The sequence below is a fragment of the Mus musculus genome, chromosome 2, assembly GCF_000001635.26.
Source record: "Mus musculus strain C57BL/6J chromosome 2, GRCm38.p6 C57BL/6J".
NCBI classification, from domain to species: Eukaryota; Metazoa; Chordata; class Mammalia; order Rodentia; family Muridae; genus Mus; species Mus musculus.
In genome coordinates, this window is record NC_000068.7 from 121,910,968 (window position 1) to 121,932,477 (window position 21,510).

The 21,510-nt window shown below is 39.5% G+C and overlaps 1 protein-coding gene across 5 annotated transcripts in view; it reads left to right on the forward strand.

The window, feature by feature from the left end:
* The window catches only part of Golm2 (golgi membrane protein 2), a 69,251-nt gene that overhangs the window by 43,998 nt on the left and 3,743 nt on the right, over positions 1-21,510 (forward strand). For 3 of the 5 annotated variants that reach the window (NM_001205369.1, NM_177054.5, NM_001205371.1), the window contains 2 exons: positions 904-1,074; positions 14,594-14,761. In NM_001205369.1, the coding sequence (NP_001192298.1) occupies positions 904-1,074; positions 14,594-14,761 (339 nt within the window). The remainder of the gene's footprint in view (positions 1-903; positions 1,075-14,593; positions 14,762-21,510) is intronic. The other 2 variants (NM_001205370.1, NM_199038.3) reach the window with 1 other exon arrangement.

Consider the following 21,510-nt stretch of genomic DNA (forward strand, 5'->3'; position numbering starts at 1 on the left):
AACATGCCATTTAGCAGTGTGGTGAAATAGCATTTGTTCTGGAAATGAATATATTTTTTAAATGATTGGCATATAACACATGCACACATAAAAAATGTGGAGATGGCTGGCTGAGGAACTTTCTGGTTTCCAAATGTTTAGCCATTTAGAGTCCAGTGGGCTCAGGATGTAGCGTAGTAATAGAGCGGTCCTTTAGCTTGTATTAAAAGTGTAGTTTCTCTTCTCAACTGGAAAAAATAAAGCCAAGATATTGATGAGATAAAGACACAGTGATGAAAAAGTTAGAAAATAACAGCTGTGAATCATTGCATAGCTGAAGATGACATAGATATTAAACGTGTCAAACCCTGGTAGAGCTTAGAGATCTCTAGCAGCTGTTTGGAGTTTGGAAGGAGAAGTGAGTGTCAGTTCTCCTTGTAGACACCTAAGACAAGGGAAGTTGGACAAGCTTGTAGTCAGTGGTGGAGATAGTTAGCTACAGATGGAGTGTCTTTCATAAAACAGTAAAGCTTAGTAACAAGCCAGCTCTGTGACCTCTGATGTCAGATGGCCATGAGCTTTTGCTTTTGTTAAGCAGGTTATATGCAATTGTTCTGTTAAAGAATTCCGTGCTTGGGCTGGAGATCTAGTTCAGTGGGGTGCTTGCTCAGCAAGTGTCAGGCCCTGGATTTGGTACTTGACTACAAGAAGGGTGGGAAGTTACATTCTTAGCCAGGTGGTGGTGGCAGCACAGGCCTTGAATTTTAGTGCTCAGGAGGAAGAGGCAGGTGGATCTCTGCGTTTGAGGCCAGCATGGCCTATAGTCAGTTTTAGGATAGCCAGGACTACACATAGAACCCTGTCTCAAAAATAAAAAAAATTTAAAAAAAATTACGTTCTTCTTATTTCGATTTTATGCCACAGGTTCACATCTAAACCAGAATGAAAATCCCAGTACTTCAAAACAGAACCCTTCAAATCCTCTTCAGCACATAATTCCAGGCCCAAACTTGGATCGGGAACCCAGAATTCAAACAGACACGTTAAAGCAGGCCACCAGGGACAGAGCCAATGATTTCCACAAGTTGAAGCAAAGTAAGGACCGGTTGATGAATGCTATGAATGCTATGCTAACAGGAATGCTATGCTAACAGGGGTTCTTTACATATATTTCTGTGCGAGGCTGAATTGTGACTTCATTGTTATGCTCTAACAGATGTGTAAGAGAAAGTATAGTTCTGTTACAATTTAAAAGAAAATCATTTTTAAATGGACAGAAAATGGTCTAAAGAAACTGTAAAAGGTTATTATGGTCACCTTGTTAATTCATTTCAGGTGAGTTGATTTCTAAAAAAATGCTTAGTTCTTAGGCATTGAAACTTTTTGGAGAAACAGTAGATACAGTTTGCGAGTCTAATGACAGAGACTTTGATTAGGAGGGTGAAAAGTCGTTTTGAAAAGTGGGTGGGTGAGGGAGAGCAAGCGCCTGGTGAGGCTGCTGTAGTGGGAGGGAGGGAGGCCCAGTGTGCTTCCTCCTCCTCCCTCCCTTCCAGTTGTCTCTGCCCCATGTGGGTGTGAACACTCAGAGCACTGTGGAAGGAAGTTTGTTGTTTAGTTACTTCAGAGACACTGATTCTGGTAAGTTAGCTCTCTGAATCTGTGTAATGGGATAACCTGTAAGGAAAACCTGTGGTAGCAGAGAGAATTTGCTGTTGGCACTTTCCCTTAAGTCAGCTCCTTAAACTGCTTTCCATTCCATTTTCTCCTCATGGCTTCTTCTCTCCTTCAGTTCTAAGCAGACAATGTTCAAAAGCTCCAGGTAGGGCAGCAACTTTCCCAGAGACATGGTACTGTTTGCACACAGGTTGATTATAGGTTGAGAATTGGACAGCATATTTCATTTATTCAAAGATTTCTATTGTTTTCTAGCAGTTACTTATATATATATTTATATCTGTATATATAATTTGGACATTAATTGTCTTTCCTTCCATGATATTTTAAAGTGTATTTGTGCACCTTGATTAAAATGCTACATAATGTTTTATTTGTAAGAATGTAGCTCACTTTTTAAAATGTTGGGAAATTTTTTTTTTCTAAAGTCCCACTGTGGAATTGGCTTGCGTGCTAGTTACCTGTTTCATTGCTGTAACAAAGCACCTGAGGAAAACAAGTTAAGGAAGGGTGTGTTTGTTTTGGATCACAGTACAGCCCATCTAGTAGGGGAAGGTTTGTCAGCAGGAGTTTGAGGCAGCTGACACAGTCCTCCTCAGGTAAGACACTCTCCTTTGTATTCAGTCTGGGATCTCAGCCCACCCACAGTTAGAGTGGATCTCAAAACTTAAATTAGCCTAACCTGGATATCTTTCACCTACACGCCAGAGGCTAGTGTCTTCAATGAGTCGAGGTCTTTTCAAGTTGACAGTAACCATCACAGACTGAGAACTTTTCTCTCAACAAGGACTGGGGACATTAAACAAGAGGTTTAAATGAATTGGTCCTAGTGGCTCACACCTATAGTCCTTGGCACTTTGAAGTCTGAGACAGGGGGATCACAAATTTGAAGCCAACCAGGGTTAGTGAGTTCAAGACCAGCCTGGACTGTATAGTGAAACCTTGTCTCACACAAAAAAGTGGGGGGGGGGGTGTCCTGAGGATGCATCTCAGTTGATAGAGTGTTTGCCTACCATGAATGAAGCCCTGGATTGAAGGGATAGTGCACACTTGTAATCCCAGCCTTTAGGAGGTAGAAGCAGGAGTATGAGTTCAAGGTCATCCTTGGTACATGTTGTGTTTGGGGTATATGCAATTCTTTAAAAAAATAAAACAGGAAAGAAAAAGGAAAAAAATATTAATATAGGGCTGGTAGGATGGCTCAGCGAGGCAAGGCACTTGCTGACAGTGATGTTCCAAGTTCGATCCCCAGGACCAACAGAGTGGAAGAAAAAGAGACAAATGGCTTTTGCAAACTTTCCTTTGCCCTCCACATGCATGTGCAACATCACACATGCACTCAGGCACATGTGTACACACAAACAAATGTTTAAAAAGCAGTTTAAAATTATAATAAAGCTCTTAGTTTGTCACCTAGATTCTCATAGCATTGATTTTACAGAATTTTTTGCTAGTGTTGATTTATATTTTAGTATACATAGATTAATTTGTTGGTACAGAATGTCTGTAAATAATGCTGGGAAATTACTCTCTATAAGTTATTTTGGAAGGACCCCTTCTGAGCCTTAAATTATGTTCCATGTATTATCATTAGTGAACATAAAGAACTGAAACATCGGTGCATGTATGCTTTTGTATGTATTTTGCCTACATATATGTATATGTACCGTGTACATGCAGTACCTTTGGAAGCCAGGAGACAGTGTTGGGCCTCCTAGAACTGGAGTTACAGGCAGTCATGAGTCACTATTTGGGTACTGAGAGCTGAATCTTGTTCTCTGCAAGAATAGCAAGTGCTCTAAACCACTGAATGTCTCTCCAGCCCCCAAAGTACTGTTTTTAAATTCATTTCAATTGACATTATTTGTTAGATGCCCTTTGTAGGCTGATGGGAGCAAGATCTTGCTCTATAGCCCAGGATCACCTAGAACTTGTGGTCTTCGCCCACTCAGCTTCTTAAGCGTTGATGTTACAGGCATATACTACTACACCAGCTCTCTTATATACCTTTTGATTTTATTTTTAATTTTATTTTATGTGTATGGGTGTTTTGTCTGCATGTATGTCTTTGTACTACCTATGTGCCTGGTGTTTGTGGAAACCAGAAGAGGGTGTCAGATTCATGGAATAGGAGTTATAGGCAGTTGTGAACCACCATGTTGGTACTAGGAATTGAACCCAGGTCCTCTGGAAAAGTGACCATTGTAAGGCTGAGCCATCTCTCCAATAATTTTGTATTTGTCGTTAAAATACACACACATGCACACAAAATACATACATTGTTTGTATGTGTGCATCTGTGTGTGAGTGTGGGCCCTGTGCCACAGTGCTTACATGGTCAGAGGACAGCTTCAGGACAGCCTCACTTTCACTGTGGCTCTTGCCTTTGCCTTGGTAAGGACAGGTGCTCATTGGTTGTTCTCTACAGTGTTCGCCAGGCCAGCTGTTCCTGTCTCTGCCTCCCATCTACCCATAGGAATATAGTCTAGGGTCTGGCAGTTACAGGAATCCTGGTTTTGAGCTTGGGCCTTCATATTTGAGCATACATTTACCCACTGAGCCATCTGCCCAGCTCACATATTTTTAATATCTATATTCCATTGTGCTTTTTACTCTTACTATTTAGATCATTTCATTTTTCTCCTTTTAATTGTCATGCTTTTTTCCAGATTATTTATTCCTTCTACTTTAAATTCAAGTGTAGATCAAAGAAGTTACTGAGTCAAATGCTCAATCAGCCTTGCAGCTCATGCATCCTTAGAGTAGCTCTCAGGGCCACTGCCCTGCGATCTGCCCGCATTCATTTTTAATCTCTTATAGGATATTTAGGATATAAGAGTTCCTTCGGGGTATATTAGTCGCTGTGGATGTGAAGCTCAGTGGTAGTACACTTCTAACATGTACAGGGTCCTGGGTTCAGAGCTAGCCTTGCTGATAGCCTTGGTTTTTAAAAATAGTATTTTATTGTTTGTGAGGCAAGATCTCACTATGTTGCCCAGGCTGACCTGAACAGGAGTTCAGTTCACTGGGCTCAAGAGATCCTCCTCTTTAGCCTAACCACTTATATTGTTTTATATGAGGAATTTTATTTTAATGATTTCCTGGTATGTAATCTGTATATTGGTTTTTTAAATAAATTACCCTGAATTTTTTTTTAAGTTTTTGTTTGTTTGTTTGTTTTTTTAGGTTTTTTTTTTTTAGTTTTTCGAGACAGGGTTTCTCTGTATAGCCCTGGCTGTCCTGAAACTCACTTTGTAGACCAGGCTGGCCTTGAACTCAGAAATCCGCCTGCCTCTGCCTCCCAAGTGCTGGGATCAAAGGCATACGTACGCCACCGCCACCGCCTGGCTAACCCTGAAATTTTTATAAATTGTTTGTATATACTTAGATCTTTTAGAAAAGTTCAGATATTAGTCTTTAATAAATGACTTTTAAAATGTTTATCCTACTCTAGTGTCTTTCCTGGTAGAGGGCTTTATTTATTTATTTTTGTATTTTCTTTAAATTTTTAAATTTATGTGTATTTTGGGAATGAAGCATGTGCAGGTCCCCACAGAAGATAAGAAGTGGACTCTGGGTTCCCTGAAACTAGAGTTACAGACAGTTGTGAGCCCACGTGGGTGCTGGGAGTTGAAGTCTCATCCCCTGGAAGAACCCGGAACCCATTAAATTGTCATTTCTCTGTTCTCTTCTTAGAGCCCTGGCAACCATCAGTCTGCTCTTCCAGTTGTTTCATAAAATATGTGGCCTTAGACCAAATGTGGTTGTACACTCCGATGAGCTCAGCATCTGAGGGTAAAGGCAGGAGGGTGCAAGGTTCAAGCTGCCCTGTAGTTCCAGGCGTCTTAAAGGCTTTAGCTCTGAGAGTGGTATAGAGTGTATTACTGGTTTGGTTTTTTTGTTTGTTTGTTTTTTGTGTATTACTGTTTTATTCCTTTATAATCAGTGTATGGATGCATTTGTTTATTCAACTATTGGTGGGCACTTGACTTCTCCTTTTTGAGTATTTTAAGGAGTACTGCCATGAAGATTCATGCACAGATTTCTTGCTAACACCTGTCTAAAGCTTTTTGAATATGTACCTAGATGTGGAATTGCTGAGTCACATAATAATTCTATGTTTAGCTTTTTGAGGAACTGCCAGGCTGTTTTCCATAACAGCTGCACCATTTTATTAATACATTCCTTCCCAAAATATGGAAGAGTTCCAAGGCAGGGGATATGACTCAGTTGGTAGAATGCTTGCCTAGCATGCAGGAATCCCTGTCCTGTCTTTGAGTACCAGCACTACATAAAAACAGACATATTTGTAATCTCAGCTTCCATAGTGAGTTTGAGGCCAGCCTCGGCTACATTGAGTTCCTGTCTTGTTTTGTTTTGTTTTGTTTGTTTGTTTGTTTGTTTGTTTTTTAATGTTGCAGCTTCTCCGCCCTGCCTGCAATGCTTACTTTTTTCCATCCACTGGCTTTATCCCTTTGTGCTGCCAACCTACTGGATGTAATGGGGTATTTCATTTCTCATTCTCTGTGTTTTTCAGTCCTGGGGGTCAGACCCAGGCCTTGCACTGGCATCCTAGGCTTCTTCAGTCCTTTTGGTTTTGATTTGTGTCTCTAAAGACTAAGCTCCTTTTGGTGTTCTATTTGGATATACTCTGGGAGAAATGTCCATTTAAAAAGTCCTTAGCCCAGTTTTAAAATTGGATTTGTTGTTGTAAGAGTTTTTATATTGGGGATACTATATCTATTATTTTTCTGTGTTTATTGGATGCAAGAGCCACTGTGTATGTGTGTGTCTCTGTGTCTGTGTGTTTTGAGACAGGGTTTCTTTATATAGTCCTCACTGTCCTGCTGGAACTTATTCTGCAGATCAGGCTGGCCTTGAACTCAGAGATTCACTTTTGTCTGCCTTCTGAGTGCTGGGATTAAAGGCATGGGCTACCACCATATAGCATTTTTCTGATTTCTATGGGCTGCTTTCTTACTATCCCTCCAGTTTCAAACCCTAGCATCACAAAAGGGGGTGGGGGGAGAGACTCCATTGAATGTTCTTAGCATTCTTACCAAAAATCAATTGACCGCTAATGTATAGGTTTAATTCTGGATTATGAATTATGTTCTGTAGTATGCATGTCTGTCCTTAATGTCAAGATCAGACTGTTATGATTATCATAATCCATCAAAGTAGTTTAGAGACTGTGACTTGAGAATCATTCAGCAGTGTTTTTGTTCCTTAGAACAAAAACAAAAAAACAAAATAAAACAAACCTCCCAAACAAACAGTAACAGCAACAAAATGAAGAAGTGTACTTCTCCAAACAAAAGCATAAAATCCTTTTGCTGTTATTTCAGCTATTCACAATCCATTGCAGTTCTGTGAGGTTGTTTTTAAAGGATCTGTTCTGCTCTAAAGGCAGTTGGTTATCTCAGTGTGTGTGTGTGTGTGTGTGTGTGTGTGTGTGTGTGTGTGTGTGTGTGTGTGTGTGTGTTAGGGAGTATATGTATATACATGTTTGTTTGTGCACACGTGTGTAGAGGTCAGAGATTAATGTCTTCTGTAATTGTTCTCCCTTATTTTCTGAGACCAGGTCTCTCACTGAACCTGGAGCACTCCTGTGGCACAACTGGATGACCAGTTAACTCACCCCAGGCCCTATCCCCACTCCTCGGCATGGTCTAGGAATGTGTCTCCTTGCCCAGTTTTTCTGTTTCTTTTTAATTTGAGTTCTAGGGATCACTTTGGGTTCTTGTGGTTATGCAACAAGCATCTTTCCTGGTGAACTGTATTCCTAGCCCCAGCAGTGAATTGCATTGACTGTTGACCCTATCTGAGAATATTGCCATCTTCACAGTAATCATGCCTTTTCATTTATTTACATCATCTTTAATTTCTTTCAGCAGTGTTTGTATACAAATTTTGTGCTACCTCTGTTTAAATTATCCCTATCTTATTCTGCATATGTTAGTATTAATTTTCATATTCTTCAGTGCTTGCACTTAGAACCAGTGCGGTTTTATGTGTCTATTTTGTCTCTTGCTGCTTTGCTGAATTTGATACAAAAGGTTTTTATGTTTTTGTTTGGAGAAATTCACTTCTTCATTTTGTTGTTATTGTTTGTTTGGGAGGTTTGTTTTGTTTTTCAGTTTTGTCTTCTAGTTTTTTTATTTCTTAAAGATTCATTTACTTTATGTGTGTATATGTGAATGTATGTATATGTACCATATAAATGTAGCTGTCCATGGACTGCAGAAGAGGGTGTTAGAGCCCCTGAAACTGGAGTTACAGGCATTTGTAAGTTGCCTGCTTAGATGCTGGATACAGAACCTCTCAAGTAGATAGATTGCAGAACAGGTCCTCTCCAAGAGTATCAAGTGCTCTTAACCACTGAGACATTTCAGCTCCTCATTGTTGATGTTGGAGATGTTGTTGCTGTGTAGCTTTAACTTGACTACAAAGCAGTCCCTAAGCCTCCTGCACATTAGAATCAGAAGCATCAGCCACAATATGCAACACTTGAACACATTTTTACATTTTTTTAATCTAGTGTGTATATGTGTACATATGTGCCACAGTTTGTATATGAGGGTCGGAAGCTGACTTTGCAAAGCCAGTTCTCTTCTTCCAAGGATTGAATTGTCAAATTCGGTGGGAAGTTCCTTTACCCATTGAACCATCTTCTTATTGCCCTAAAATAGTTTTTTGTTTGTGTTTGTTTTGTTTTGAGACAAAATCTCTTCCCCAAGCTGGATTAGAACTCCTCACTAGCTGAAAGACCCTTGAACTTCAGATTCTCCTTCTCCCCGCCTTCTTCCTCAGTGCTGGGTTGTATTACAGCTGTGCATTGTCATACTTAGATGATTTTCCTTTTTTCTCCCCTTAAGTTTACCATGATTCTCTTTGTCTCTAACCCTATATTTGTTTATTTCTCCATTCTTAATAAATTTCATTTTGCCTTGGAAATTGTTAGTAACAGTTACTTTATTTTGATGAAATATGGTTGTATTTAGAGTAAGGAGAGGGCTTATTCCACCTAACAGCTTACAAGTCCTTCTGAAGGGAAGTCAGAACAGAACTAGAACAAAGGCCATGGAGGTGTGCTGCTTACTGGCTTATTCTCTCTAGCTTGCTCAGCCTGTTTTCTCAGACACCCCAGGACCACTTGCCCACAATTGGCACTATTCACAGTGGGCTGGGTCTTTCCAAGAAAATCGTTTTTATCTAATGGAGACATTTTAGCAGTTGTGTTTCACCTTTCCTAGCTAACTGTCAAGTTGGCAAAGAGCAGCCAGGAAGGGGATAGTGCTTGTGGTCTAATAGTCAAATTAAATTATCACATAAAGCTTTTTATTTTTTTATTTTTTACTTTTTTTGAACCAGGGGTAGTGGCACATACCTTTAATCCCAGCATTTTAGAGACAGGGATAGAATGATCTTGTGGTTTCAAAGCCAGCCTAGTTTTCAAAGTGAGTTCTAGGCCTGCCAAGGCTACACTGTAAGACCCTGTTCCAATCAATCGATCAACCAATCAATAAACAAATAAATAAGGCTAAACAATGAGACCTTGTTTAAATAAATACATAAGTAAAAAAAAACAAATTTCAATATTTTTGAGAATTTCATACAATGTGTTTGGATCATTGACCCCTGCCCTAAATCTTCAGATTCATGCCACTTCCTGACCACCCAGTTTTGTCTTTCATGTTGCCTATGTATTCTTTGTGTGGCCTTCCACTTTAGTGTGGTTTACTTGGTAGAGAACTACACTCTTAAAACTTTGACTTCTCCTGCCAGGCAGTGGTGGTACATGCCTTTGGGTAGAAGCAGGTGGATCTCAGAGTTTGAGGCCAGCCTGGTCTACAAAGGGAGTTCCAGGACAGCCAGGGCTATACAGAGAAACCCTAAACCATAAAAGGAAAAAAACAAAACAAAACAAACAAACAAACAAACAAACAACACCTGACTTCTCCCTTCCCCAGCAGTTCTCAGTTGCCAGTAGTTCCTTAGCTGTGGATGTGACTTGGTGCCTGTCTCAGCTCTCCTTGTTGGGATTTGTTTCTGCTGTCAACAACTGTTTGAGTTCATAGGTTTATATATAGCTGCCCTGTTAGTTCATAAGACACTGTGTCCTTACAGTCATCCTCCACCTCCTCTTACATCCTTTTTTCCCCATTTTCCACAATGATTCCAGAGCTGTGAGAGGATGAGGAGGTCTGATATACATTGCCTCATTTAGGGTTAGACATTCTGCAGTCTTACTCTTTGTGCCTTGACCAATCGTGAGTATCTGCATTCATCATAATCTCGTAGGATTTAGTACTTCACTGATGAGGGCTGAGAGACAGATCATCTGCCTATATAATGATAAGCCACTGGGAGTTGGTCCAGCACTATGTCTGTTTTGGAGAATAATGGTTTTTCCTGTCGGGCCTATGACCTGTGCAGCCACAGGTTCTTGTCTCCAGTAATAGTGCAAGGTATGGGTTTCATTTTGTGGAACAGGCCTTACATCTGATCAGAAAATAGTTACTTCTATGATGTTGATGTCACTGCTCCTTCTGTGGGCTTGTCTTGCCAGACCATTCCTTATGGTAGCTCTCGGGGTTCACGGCTGGATAAGACTGATGATCACAGGGTTCACAGCTGGATGAGACCAGTGATGACTTGTCTGCTCCAGTAGTGTGCATAGCACCTTCCTGCTCTGTGCAAGCTAGCCAGTAGCGATAAAGCTTCCACATCAGACTGCTATGAGGATTGCAGGTCTTGACTTACACCTCATTTCCGTACATGTTAAACCTTGGACTGCTGCTCAGGTGCTGGGAACAGAGTCCAGGGCATGCACATAGTAGGCATGTGCTCTACCACCCAGTTCATAAGCCCAAGACTGTCATTTGGAAGTGGAAATACTCTTTAATAGTGCTTATTATGTTTTTAGCAAGCCTTTACCATATTTTGAACTGCCACTCTATGATCACGAATTTGGTACAGCCCTAACTCATGTCTACATTATCTGTCCATGTCAGTTTCTCTTCTCATACTACTTCAAGCCATAGAGCATACTTAATTAGTATATACAGCTTGTCACGTTGTTCTGTAAGTCTCTGTTTACTTTGTCTTCTCACTACAATAGTGACTCTGATAGCATTAGTGCCTCACTTCTTGTTTTCCCAGCCTAGCAAGCATTTAAGCACTCATAAAGATGTCCTATCAGTATTTTAACTTTATTTCTTTAGATAAACAATGAAATTATTAACATAATCATACTTAATGTATAGTTAATGTCTTCATTTTATATGTTTTATAAAGATTCTTAATCCTGAACTTTTTGTATTCTCTTATACTTAAAAATTATAAGGCCCACACTCCTTTAATCTTGAAACTCCTGAGGCCCAGACAGTTCCCGAACAGTCTGATTTACAAGTGAGCTCTAGACCAGTCAGAGCTACAAAGTGATAGATAGATAACCTGTCTCAAGAAAATAAATGAGTGTGTGTGTGTGTGTGTGTGTGTGTGTGTGTGTGTGTGTTTTAATCAGTAGGGTAGAGGGGCTCACTAGTGGACTAGCCTAACTGAAATGAAGAACTCCAGATGCAGTTAGGGGATTCTTTTATCTTAAGGTGGGAGGGGTTTGGGGACAGCTAGGGATGAGCTCTGAGGTTAAGAGTGCCTACACTTTTGCAGAAGACCTGAGTTGGTTTTCCAGCACCTATGTTTCACAGCCACCTATATCTCCAGCTCCAAAGAATCCAACATCTTCTGACCTACACAGGCATCCTGTACACATCACACTCACCACACACACATACAGACACACACATCACAAACACAACAAACACAATAAATAAACAAACAAATCTAAAAGGGGCAGGGGAGAGATGTCTCAGCATTTAAGAGTACATATCCCCTTTGAAGAGAATCTGAATTTGGTTTACAGTCCCCACATCAGTAACTTACAACTGCCTATATGGAACTCTGCCTATATAGAACCCACATCAGTAACTTACAACTGCCTATATGGAACTCTGGCTTCAGAGGATTCCCACTCCTATGTGCTCTGTGAGTACCAAGACACACCTGCACAAACATTCACACACATACTACACAGAGAGAGACAGAGACAGAAACAGAAAAAAGATTGTTATAATTCCCAAGTAGAAATGAATTAGAAATAGAAATGAAATAGGCGAATTTATTGAGGACCTGAATTCCATCCCTAAAAGGCACATGGTAGGGGTAGAGAGGGCCAAGCTGTACTTTGACCAACACGTACACACTGAAGCAGGTGTGTGAACACACACACTAAATAAATGTAATGAATATAGGGGATTGTTGGATGGTGGTGGCATACTCCTTTAATCCCAGCACTTGAAAAGCAGAGACAGTTGATCTCTGTGAGGTTTGAGACTAGCCTGATCTACACAGTTCAAGTATAGCCAGGACTGCACAAAGAAACCTGTTTTGAAAAAACACAACCTCCTTCTCCCAAAAAATATTGGGAATCATTTCCAATTTTAAAAAAAATCATGTAGATCCACAACTCCATGTTAGGTGAATATGGCCACTGGTCATAAGCTTTCTATCTCTGCAAGAGATTTGACAAAATTTTATGAACATATAGATAGAGTGCAATAAAACATAAATTGCAAAATTTAATTCAAGTCTGGTATTCCTATAAATTATAATCTCTAAGTAAACAGGTAGGCTTAACTTTCAACTTCAATCCCAAATATACCTTCACCTATTTGGAATATAGTTAGAAGAAAATAATTAACAAAATCATAGCTGGATGTAGTAGTGCACACCTTTAATCCCAGCACTCAAAGAGAGTTTGAGGCCAGTCTGGTTTACACAAAGAGTTCCAGGACAGACAGGGCTCTACAGAGAAACCCTGTCCAGTGCTGTGGTGAGAATCAGAGATCAGAGGGTAACTGTGGGAGTGGTGCTTCTCCTTTCACATTTTGTTTTTGTTTTGTTTTGTTTGTTTTTTCGAGACAGGGCTTCTCTGTGTAGCCCTGGCTGTCCTGGAACTCACTCTGTAGACCAGGCTGGCCTCAAACTCAGAAATCCACCTGCCTCTGCCTCCCAAGTGCTGGGATTAAAGGCATGCGTCACCACTGCCCGGCTCCTTTCACCTTTACTGTGGGTTCCCAGATTGACTCAGGTCATCAGACTTTCGCAGCAAGCACTTTTACCAGCTGAATATCTCTCCCGTCCTTAACGTTAATTATGGTTAAATTTAATGTTAAAGTAGTTGTGTGGCATTTTTATTGCTCTGTTTGTCATAGTTGTAGGAGTTGAGCACATAGCATATAGTCACATTCTAGACATGTGATCTACCACTGAGCTTAGTTCCCGGCTAATGAGAGCTAGGAGTGTTTGTTTTGTGCATTAGATCTTAGTGCACCTAAGATGCACATATATTTCAGTTTGGAATATGTGTGTCAGAGAGACATACTCACCATTACCTGCTGAGCCACCTCACTGGCCCTATTTTTGCTTTTAAATGTGCAGGTATTGAACACCTTTTTATGTTAGGTATTAGTTTTATTACCCTTCTTGATTGTTATAAAAAGTATATAATGGTTTGACATAGAGCAACTTCTTTAAGCTTCCATTAACATTTAAAAACCATGAACTAGGAGACAGGAAGGATAAGTTAGGATTTTTTTCAAGGCAAACACTAGTAGGGATTCTAGTTTGTGCTATCTGCTAAAGCCTCTATAGAAACTCATGACTATGGCGAGTCAGTATTACTAAAGAAATGTGAAGTAGCCTTCAGATGGTGGTAGTTTGTCTGCATAGAACTAACTCTTGATTACTTTAAAAATAATTTTCAAATTATTCATGAATGGTATTTCATATAGCCGTAAATGACTATATATATAAGTGTATATTCTATATAATACAATAATTTATCTCTTTAAAGTGTTACTTCCTTTTTTTTAAAAAAAAGCTTGCTTGTTCTTTTTTTTTCCCCCCAAAGAATAATTAACATATTTTATTTATATGAGTACAGTGTAGCTGTCTTCAGACACACCAGAAAAGGGCATCAGATCTCATTACAGATGGTTGTGAGCCACCATGTGGTTGCTGGGAATTGATCTCAGGACTTCTGGAAGAGCAGTCAGTGTTTTGTTTTGTTTTGGTTTGGTTTTTGGTTTTTCAAGACAGGGTTTCTCTGTGTAGTCCTGGCTGTCCTGTAACTCACTCTGTAGACCAGGCTGGCCTCAAACTAGAAATTCGCCTGCCTCTGACTCCTAAGTTCTGCGATTAAAGGCGTGTGCCACCACACCTGGCTCAGTCAGTGTTCTTAACTACTGAGCCATCTCTCCAGCCCAAAGTGTCACTATCAACCAGTACTTACATTAAAGAAATTGTAGGTCAGTAGAAAAGGGATTCTAAACAAGAAACCATTTCTTTAAGAACGCCTTCAAATCTCGAGCACTGGGGAAACCAGCCTTAGCTACATAGTTGTAAGACTTTGTTTGAACAAAAAGACAGACAGCAGTAACTTTTTTTTTTTTTTGACTTAACTCACTCTGTAGACCAGGCTGGCCTCGAACTCAAATATCTACCTGCCTCTTCCTCCCAAGTGCTGGGATTAACGTGTATTACCATGGCTGGCAGAAAACATTAGATCTCAATAGGAAATACTAAACACAAAAGAGAAAATTTAGAATAAATTTTATTTTGGGGTATAAGCAGAGATGGAGTTGCTGCTCAGGCCACTACTCTTTTGTAGTATGATGAATAAGCTTTTTTTAAAGGTATTTTGATTCTTCATTCTTAATTACTTTTGTCTTATGTAACTTTCATAAAATGTGTTCTTTTGTGACCAGTACCCTGAAAGTTGCTGGGTTTCTGTTGCCTGCTTTCTCATCTGTCTTCAGTTTAGGTCCCTTCTTTTCTGCTCTTTACTTGAATTAATCCTCTGCCTACTTCACAGGCCGGTTCTTTGATGAGAATGAATCCCCTGTTGATCCGCAGCATGGCTCTAAACTGGCGGATTATAATGGGGATGATGGTAACGTAGGTGAGTATGAGGCAGACAAGCAGGCTGAGCTGGCTTACAATGAGGAAGAAGATGGTGATGGTGGAGAGGAAGACGTCCAAGGTGAGCCTGGCCTGGCTTCCATGCTGTGACCGTGAAACTCACCTCTTAGGTTTTGGTTGAATTTGTGTAGAATTTTCCCCACTTGTAATCATAGTAGTATCTTAATCTTAACTCAAGAGGTTCTGTGTCATTTTTTAGCTTTGAGAACTATTTTATGATAAGTACAAGTTAAGTTTTTTCCATTTTTAGATTATCTTACATATATTATCGATGTGATAATATGAAATGCCAAGTCCTCAAAATTTTTAGAATTAAATTGTTTGAAATGAACGTAGGTGTCACTTGAGGCAAACACCTTCAGGGAACATCCTTTTTAATCTCAATGGAAAACATTTACTATCACAAGTATGTATAGATATTGGCTTGACAGGCTTGTTGTTAAAGTGAAGCCACAATTGAAATATGGCCTCCATAATGAACAGAAATGTGCTCTGCTGCTGGTGGAACACTAGAAGGCCAAATGTTCTGAGAACCTAAACATTTATATTTCGTGAAGGGTTTATAAGATTTGTCTTCATGTTTAATACACAGATTCAACACATTTTTTAACTGTTGCTTCTGAACTTTTAACTTGGTAGAAGTTCAGACTCTTAACTGTGTACACACCTCAGACCACACTGCTGTGCTATAGTGGGGCTTCGGGTTTCTTTTTTGCCTCCTTGTTTTCAGTAGTATTTTTGGAATCTTTAAAAGTTACTTAAGGTCTTAGGGAAAAATGTAAGATTTTTATATTAGTACATGAGTTTTCTGCTATAACCAGTTTGATTTCTTATTACTTTTTATAGTTATTAAAAATTTACTTAGGTTCAGGACAAGAGTTATATATTTTTTAACTTAGAGAATAATAAAACTGCCCTTAAATACTATAGAGTCAGGATAAAAGGGAAAACCAGCAGTCGCACTTCTTAGGCATCACCTTGTGGTCCACCCTAGTTTAAGGATAAATATAGTTATTGATGAAAAGATTAATAAATACTGGGAGTTCTCTAAGGACATCATCTTTTCTCATCAATTTTCCTTTCCTCATTGCTTTTATGATTTTATTGAGCTACGTTTGTTCGCCACTATCTGCACTACTTTATGGCCCTCTCATTCATGGCTGTCACATCACCAGTTAGATTGTAAGCTCTTGAAGAGCAGGAATTTTCATTTATTTTACCTTGTATTTAATTCGTGTTCTTTTTTTTGTCCACTCTCCCATAGTATTTGGACTCAGGACCCAAACAATGCTATTAGCTATTAATACCATGCTTTTTCCTTGGCTCTATCCTCACAACTGAGCATGGTGAATGCTCTGTAACTCTGTCACAGCTTGCTTGCTTGCACTTTGAAGAGTCTCCCCTCCCTGCACTAAGGATCATTAGATAATTTTGAGGTTTTTATTAGAGTAGTTTATTTCAAGTATTTTTTGAGGGGGGCATGGGGTTTCAAGACAGGGTTTCTCTGTGTAGCCCTGGATGTCCTGGAACTCACTTTGTAGACCAGGCTGGTCTCAAACTCAGATCGCCTGCCTCTGCCTCTCTAGTGCTGGGATTAAAGGCGTGTGCCACCACGCACTGCTCTTATTTCAAGTGTTAATAATCCTTACATTTTGCCTGTGTTAAGCCTGAATTTTTAATTTTTATTTAAAGAATTTCATTTAATATTTGTATGAGTTTATGCACAGTGAGTGGTTTATCTTCAGTGACTTGTCTCCTTTTCTTGTATCCTCCCCACAGCCATTTCTCATTACCACTTTGCTTTTCCTTTTGCAAAACAAATAATAAATTCATTGGTTATAAGGAATATAAGAGCCTTAGGATCTATTATAGCCCAGTCTATCCTCACATTTGATACATAGCTGAAGGCAACCTTGAACTCTTGATCCTCTTGCCTTCACCTCCCACGTGCTGGAATTAAAAACACGCCACCACATCCAGTTTTATGTGGTGCTGGGGAAGAAACCCAGACCTCACATGTGATGGGTGAGCATGCTCATAAATAAGGTACATCCCCAGGTCTAAATTTTTACTTCAGTATTTGCAAGTAAATCTTGCTTGGGTTGAGAGTTGTTCTTTAGTGTTTATCTTATTTTGGTATCCATTAGTAATAGTTTCAGGAAGTACACCACTACAACGATACTCACACAGAACAGAAAGAAACAAGGACAGCAGACCCAGTAAAGTGGAATAGATTGGATATACTGACTTTAACAGGAGTATTTAAAGACCTAAAATAATTTCAAACATACTTGTAAGATTTTTTAAGATCCATTATTAACTGTCCAAAGAGTGGGGAGATAGACCTAGCCCTAAATTAATAAGTTAGATTCAGGTGTTATTGCAGGGTCAGAATTCAGAGTTGAGATCATTTTGTCATTGTGCCCACATAATTACAATGCTCTCACAACCCAAGCAGGCCTTAGAACTGACAAATAGGGGCGGGAATGACAACAAAGCCACATATTGGAGTTAGAGTTAAAAGAAAGTCTGTGTGCACTTTTTCATCGAGAAATTTCAGTGGAATTGCTGTGTATAACTTAAATACTATAGGAAAATACAATTTTTATTTCAAAATGCCTGAGGCACATCTACCCTCAGGAAAGAAAAAATGATTTTTTTTCCTGGTTGGGACCTTTTGACCAATAATAAAAACAAACAAACACACATACAAACAACCCTGAAGTGTGGCTAGGCATAATAGCCTCCACATGTCATCCCAGCACTCAGGAAGCTGAGGTAGGTGACAGAGGGAGCACTAGGCTATTCTGAACTACAGAGCCACACCTTTTCTTTCCTTTACAATTCTTCCCTATTATTTTGTGTGTCTTTTGGATGCATGTGTGTCTGATGCCGGAAGACAGAAGTAGTGTTATATCTCCTGAAACTGGGAGTTAACATGTAGGTGCAAGGAATTGAACTTGGGTCCTCTAGAAGAGCAGCCAGTACTGTCCCTGCTAAACCATCTTGCAGCAGCAAAACCTTGAGAGAAAGAAAAGGGGAAGGAAGGACCTCAAAGCATTAATAAAGCTGTAAGCACAGGCTCTGCTCTGCTGATTGTGGAAGCAATTTTTTGAGATGTGGAATATACAGGATTAGAGACTCCAGCTAAAGGCTAAGATTCTGTTAGTTAAATACACTCTATCAGGACTGTGAAGTGGCAGCTCTGGCCATTAGGCCGTATTCTGCTCCCTGTGACTTTGGACTCAACACTGTTACCTCCAGTGTTTGCTTATAAAATTAAATAAGACTTCTTTTTCCTGTGTTTATAATGACTTAGTTTTATTTCAAACTCATAGAGTATTCTAAAGGAAATAATTTGTGTTGATATAAAAATTTGAAAAGAATAAATCTGAAAGCATGATAGACATGTTCTTTACTGTTATAAGAAGGTAAAAACTTGGAGCTGGAGAGATGGCTCAGCTGTTCTTGAGGATCTCGATTTGATGCCCGCTATATACATGGTAGTCCATAACGGTCTGTAACTCTAGTTCCTGGGAAGTCAATACCCTCTTTTTGCCTCCAGCCCATGTGGATGGTACACAGACAAAACACTCATATGCATAAAATCTTTAAAACTTTTTAGAGATTTGTTATTTTTAATTTTCTGTCTGTCTGCCTGTCTGTCTCTGCCACCCCGTGTGTGTGTGTGTGTGTGTGTGTGTGTGTGTGTGTGTGTGTCGGTATCAGATCCCTGGAACTAAAGTTACAGATAATTGTGGGTGCTGGGAACTGACCACTCAGGTCCTCTGGAAGAGCAGCGAATGTTCTTACCTGGTGAGCCATCTCCCCAGTCCCAAATTAACAGTCTCTTTAAAAAGATGGTAGAAATGTGTAAGTTTCCTTTACTCTTTAAAATCAAAGAAATTCCCCATTTATTTGCTAAATATTAATAAACATTAGGCACTGTCTGCAAATGGAAGTTCAGCCTGCAACCCAGTGCTAAAAGCCTGGATTTGAATTGTCTCTCCTTCACTTGCTGACACTGTGAGCTTGTAAATACTATGGTTTGTACCATAATTCCCACAACTATAAGGCAGACATATATGTACTTACCTAACAGAAGTTATATGGACTACATGATTTGGTATCAGTCCACGCTTAAAACAGACCATGTCATTCTATAAAGCACTGTTTAAGTGTTTGCTCAATAATTTTTTTAAGTAAAGAAAACTTTAGAATTTTCTCTTTGGATTGCCTCCTTTGAAGGATAATGCCTTGTGTCCTGAGGGTAATTTGTGACTCTGGGAACCTTTCTGTATTAGGAGCTCTTTAGTTGCTAGTCCTTTCTTACATTAACAGTAAGCTTAGCACTGATGTCACAAATTATGCTTATTTCTCTGGTTGTATTTCTTTGGCTGTTTCCTCATGGCTAGCTACTTACAGGTTCTGCTACTTTCTGTAGAAATTAAACACTCAGTTTCTGTATTTATTGTCAGAGTGTCAGTTGTATTCTGTCAGGTAATTGTATAGGCTTATAGTTAAGTATAAAGAAGTTGTTGATAGAAACTAGAAATCTGGGTAAAATCACTACACTGAAAACAGACTATAGTTAGTTAAAAAGGTGCTCACTGCCCCGGGCGTGGTGGTGCACGCCTTTAATCCCAGCACTTGGGAGGCAGAGGCAGGCGGATTTCTGTGTTCGAAGCCAGCCTGGTCTACAAAGTGAGTTCCAGGACAGCCAGGGCTATACAAAGAAATCCTGTCTCCAAATTCCAAAAACCAAAATAAATAAATAGATAGATAGATAGATAGATAGATAGATAGATAGATAGATAGATAGATAGATAGATAAATGAATGATGCTCACTGCAGTATTCCAAAAGTCCTCTGGAATGTTTGAAAACAGTATATCAGCATTGTATTAAAATTGTGCTAAAGAAAGAAGACTGGGGCTGGATAGCTCAGTGGTAGAGTGCTTGTCCAGCACGTGCCGCTCCTGAGATCAGTCTTTAGCTGCATGCTCACACAAGCACACATGTATGTGCACAGTAAAGAACGTAGACAGAAGTTGCCAAACCTCCCTTCTATTTATAGAGGACTTTGCAACCAGAGACTGCAGTTCCATCGTTTCACTTTGAGGTAAGACAGTTGTTCTGGACTGAGAAGGCGCAGGGCAGGTCCAAGGGGTGGAACTAGCTCCTGCAGTAGCGTTTGATCCAGGGACAGATCCCAGTGTTCCCTATCCCTAGAACCTTCGTTTTTTATCTCAGCCTGTCTTTGTATTTATTCATGTAAAAATTCACAAAAGTAATAACATTTTTCCTGCACTAAATTTTGTGTTGAATTTCTCAGAATGTTCCATTGCTTTATAGTGATTGTCTTAAAAGTGATTGTTTTAAAAGATGTACTCATGGGCATAAATTGAAGCTTCGTAACTCAGGTTCTCCAGAGAGCATTCTACAAAAGTGCTCCCTTTAAAATCAAAATTTTTTTTTCTTTTAAGTGTGATTTTTGGTGAGGTGTTTGGTTTTTTGTTTTAGTGAGATGCTATCTCAAAATAAAAAATAAAAGCAGGGGCTGGAGAGATGGCTCAGCAGGTGAGAGCACTGACTGCTCTTTTAGAGATCCCAAGTTCAATTCCCAGCAACTACATGGTGGCTCACAACCACCCGTAGTGAGATATGACGCCCTCTTCTGGTGTGTCTGAAGACAGCTACAGTGTACTCATACAAATAAAATAAATAAATCTTAAAAAAATAAAATAAAAGCAATCTACGGATGTGGCTCAGTAAGCAGGTAGTCAGAGCCCACAGCACCACATAAAACAGATGAAACAGCAAGTGAGCTAACAAGTATAAACTGGCTGAGGATGGAGCCCTGTGGGACAACACTTGACAAGTATGCAGACAGAGTTCAGACCCTAGCACCCCCTGTGACAAAAGAAGTGATCAATATTCAGATTGTATTACAAAATGGTGGTTTGAATTCACAATTCTATGATTTTAACAGGGAAGTTGTTGAAAGGAAAAAGAAAGTTGGGTTGTTTGGTCATTTTAGAAAGCCCAAAATAGCATGTGGAGGGTTGAAATAGGATTGTGAGTTCAAGCCTGAGCTACATAATGAAGTTGTCTCAAAAACTTACTGTTATAGGGCACCTTGGATCTCAGGGGAGGAGTCAGAGTCAATATGGTTCATCCACTGTATGAAATTCTCCAGGAATTAATGAAAAATGTTAATTCAATATGATTCCAATTCAAAGATGGTCCCTAATTTATAATAGTCCAGTAGTACATACAAAAGCATATCCATAGAGCCACCCTGCTTTTCATTTTCAGATGGTAGTCAGTAAATTATGAGTGATACTAAGAAATAAGTAACAAAAGGAAGCAATGCACAAAGCCATCTCCTAATTAAACTTCCGTTCATTTTTTTAAAAAAAATTTTACTAATTTTTTGTTTCATGTATATTGATTGATGTTTTGCCTACATGTGTGTCTCTGTAAGGGTGTCCAATCATCTGGAACTGGAGTTACAGACAGTTGTGAGCTGCCATGTGGGTGCTGAGAAGCAAACCCAGTCCTCTGAATTCTCCAGAAGAGTAGTGGTGCTCTTAACTGCTGAGCCAGCTCTCTAACACCCCCTCCCCTTCATTCTTATTCTAACATAATCTTAATTATTTTGAACAGTTGTATATCAAAATTTGGGGGGCAGGGAGAGGGCTATTGAGAAATAAACAGAACTTGCAAAATGGCAGCTGACAGATGAGACTGTAGGCAGAGCAGACTGCAAGGCACTCACTAGAGTCACTCACTACAGCTGCTCAAAAGG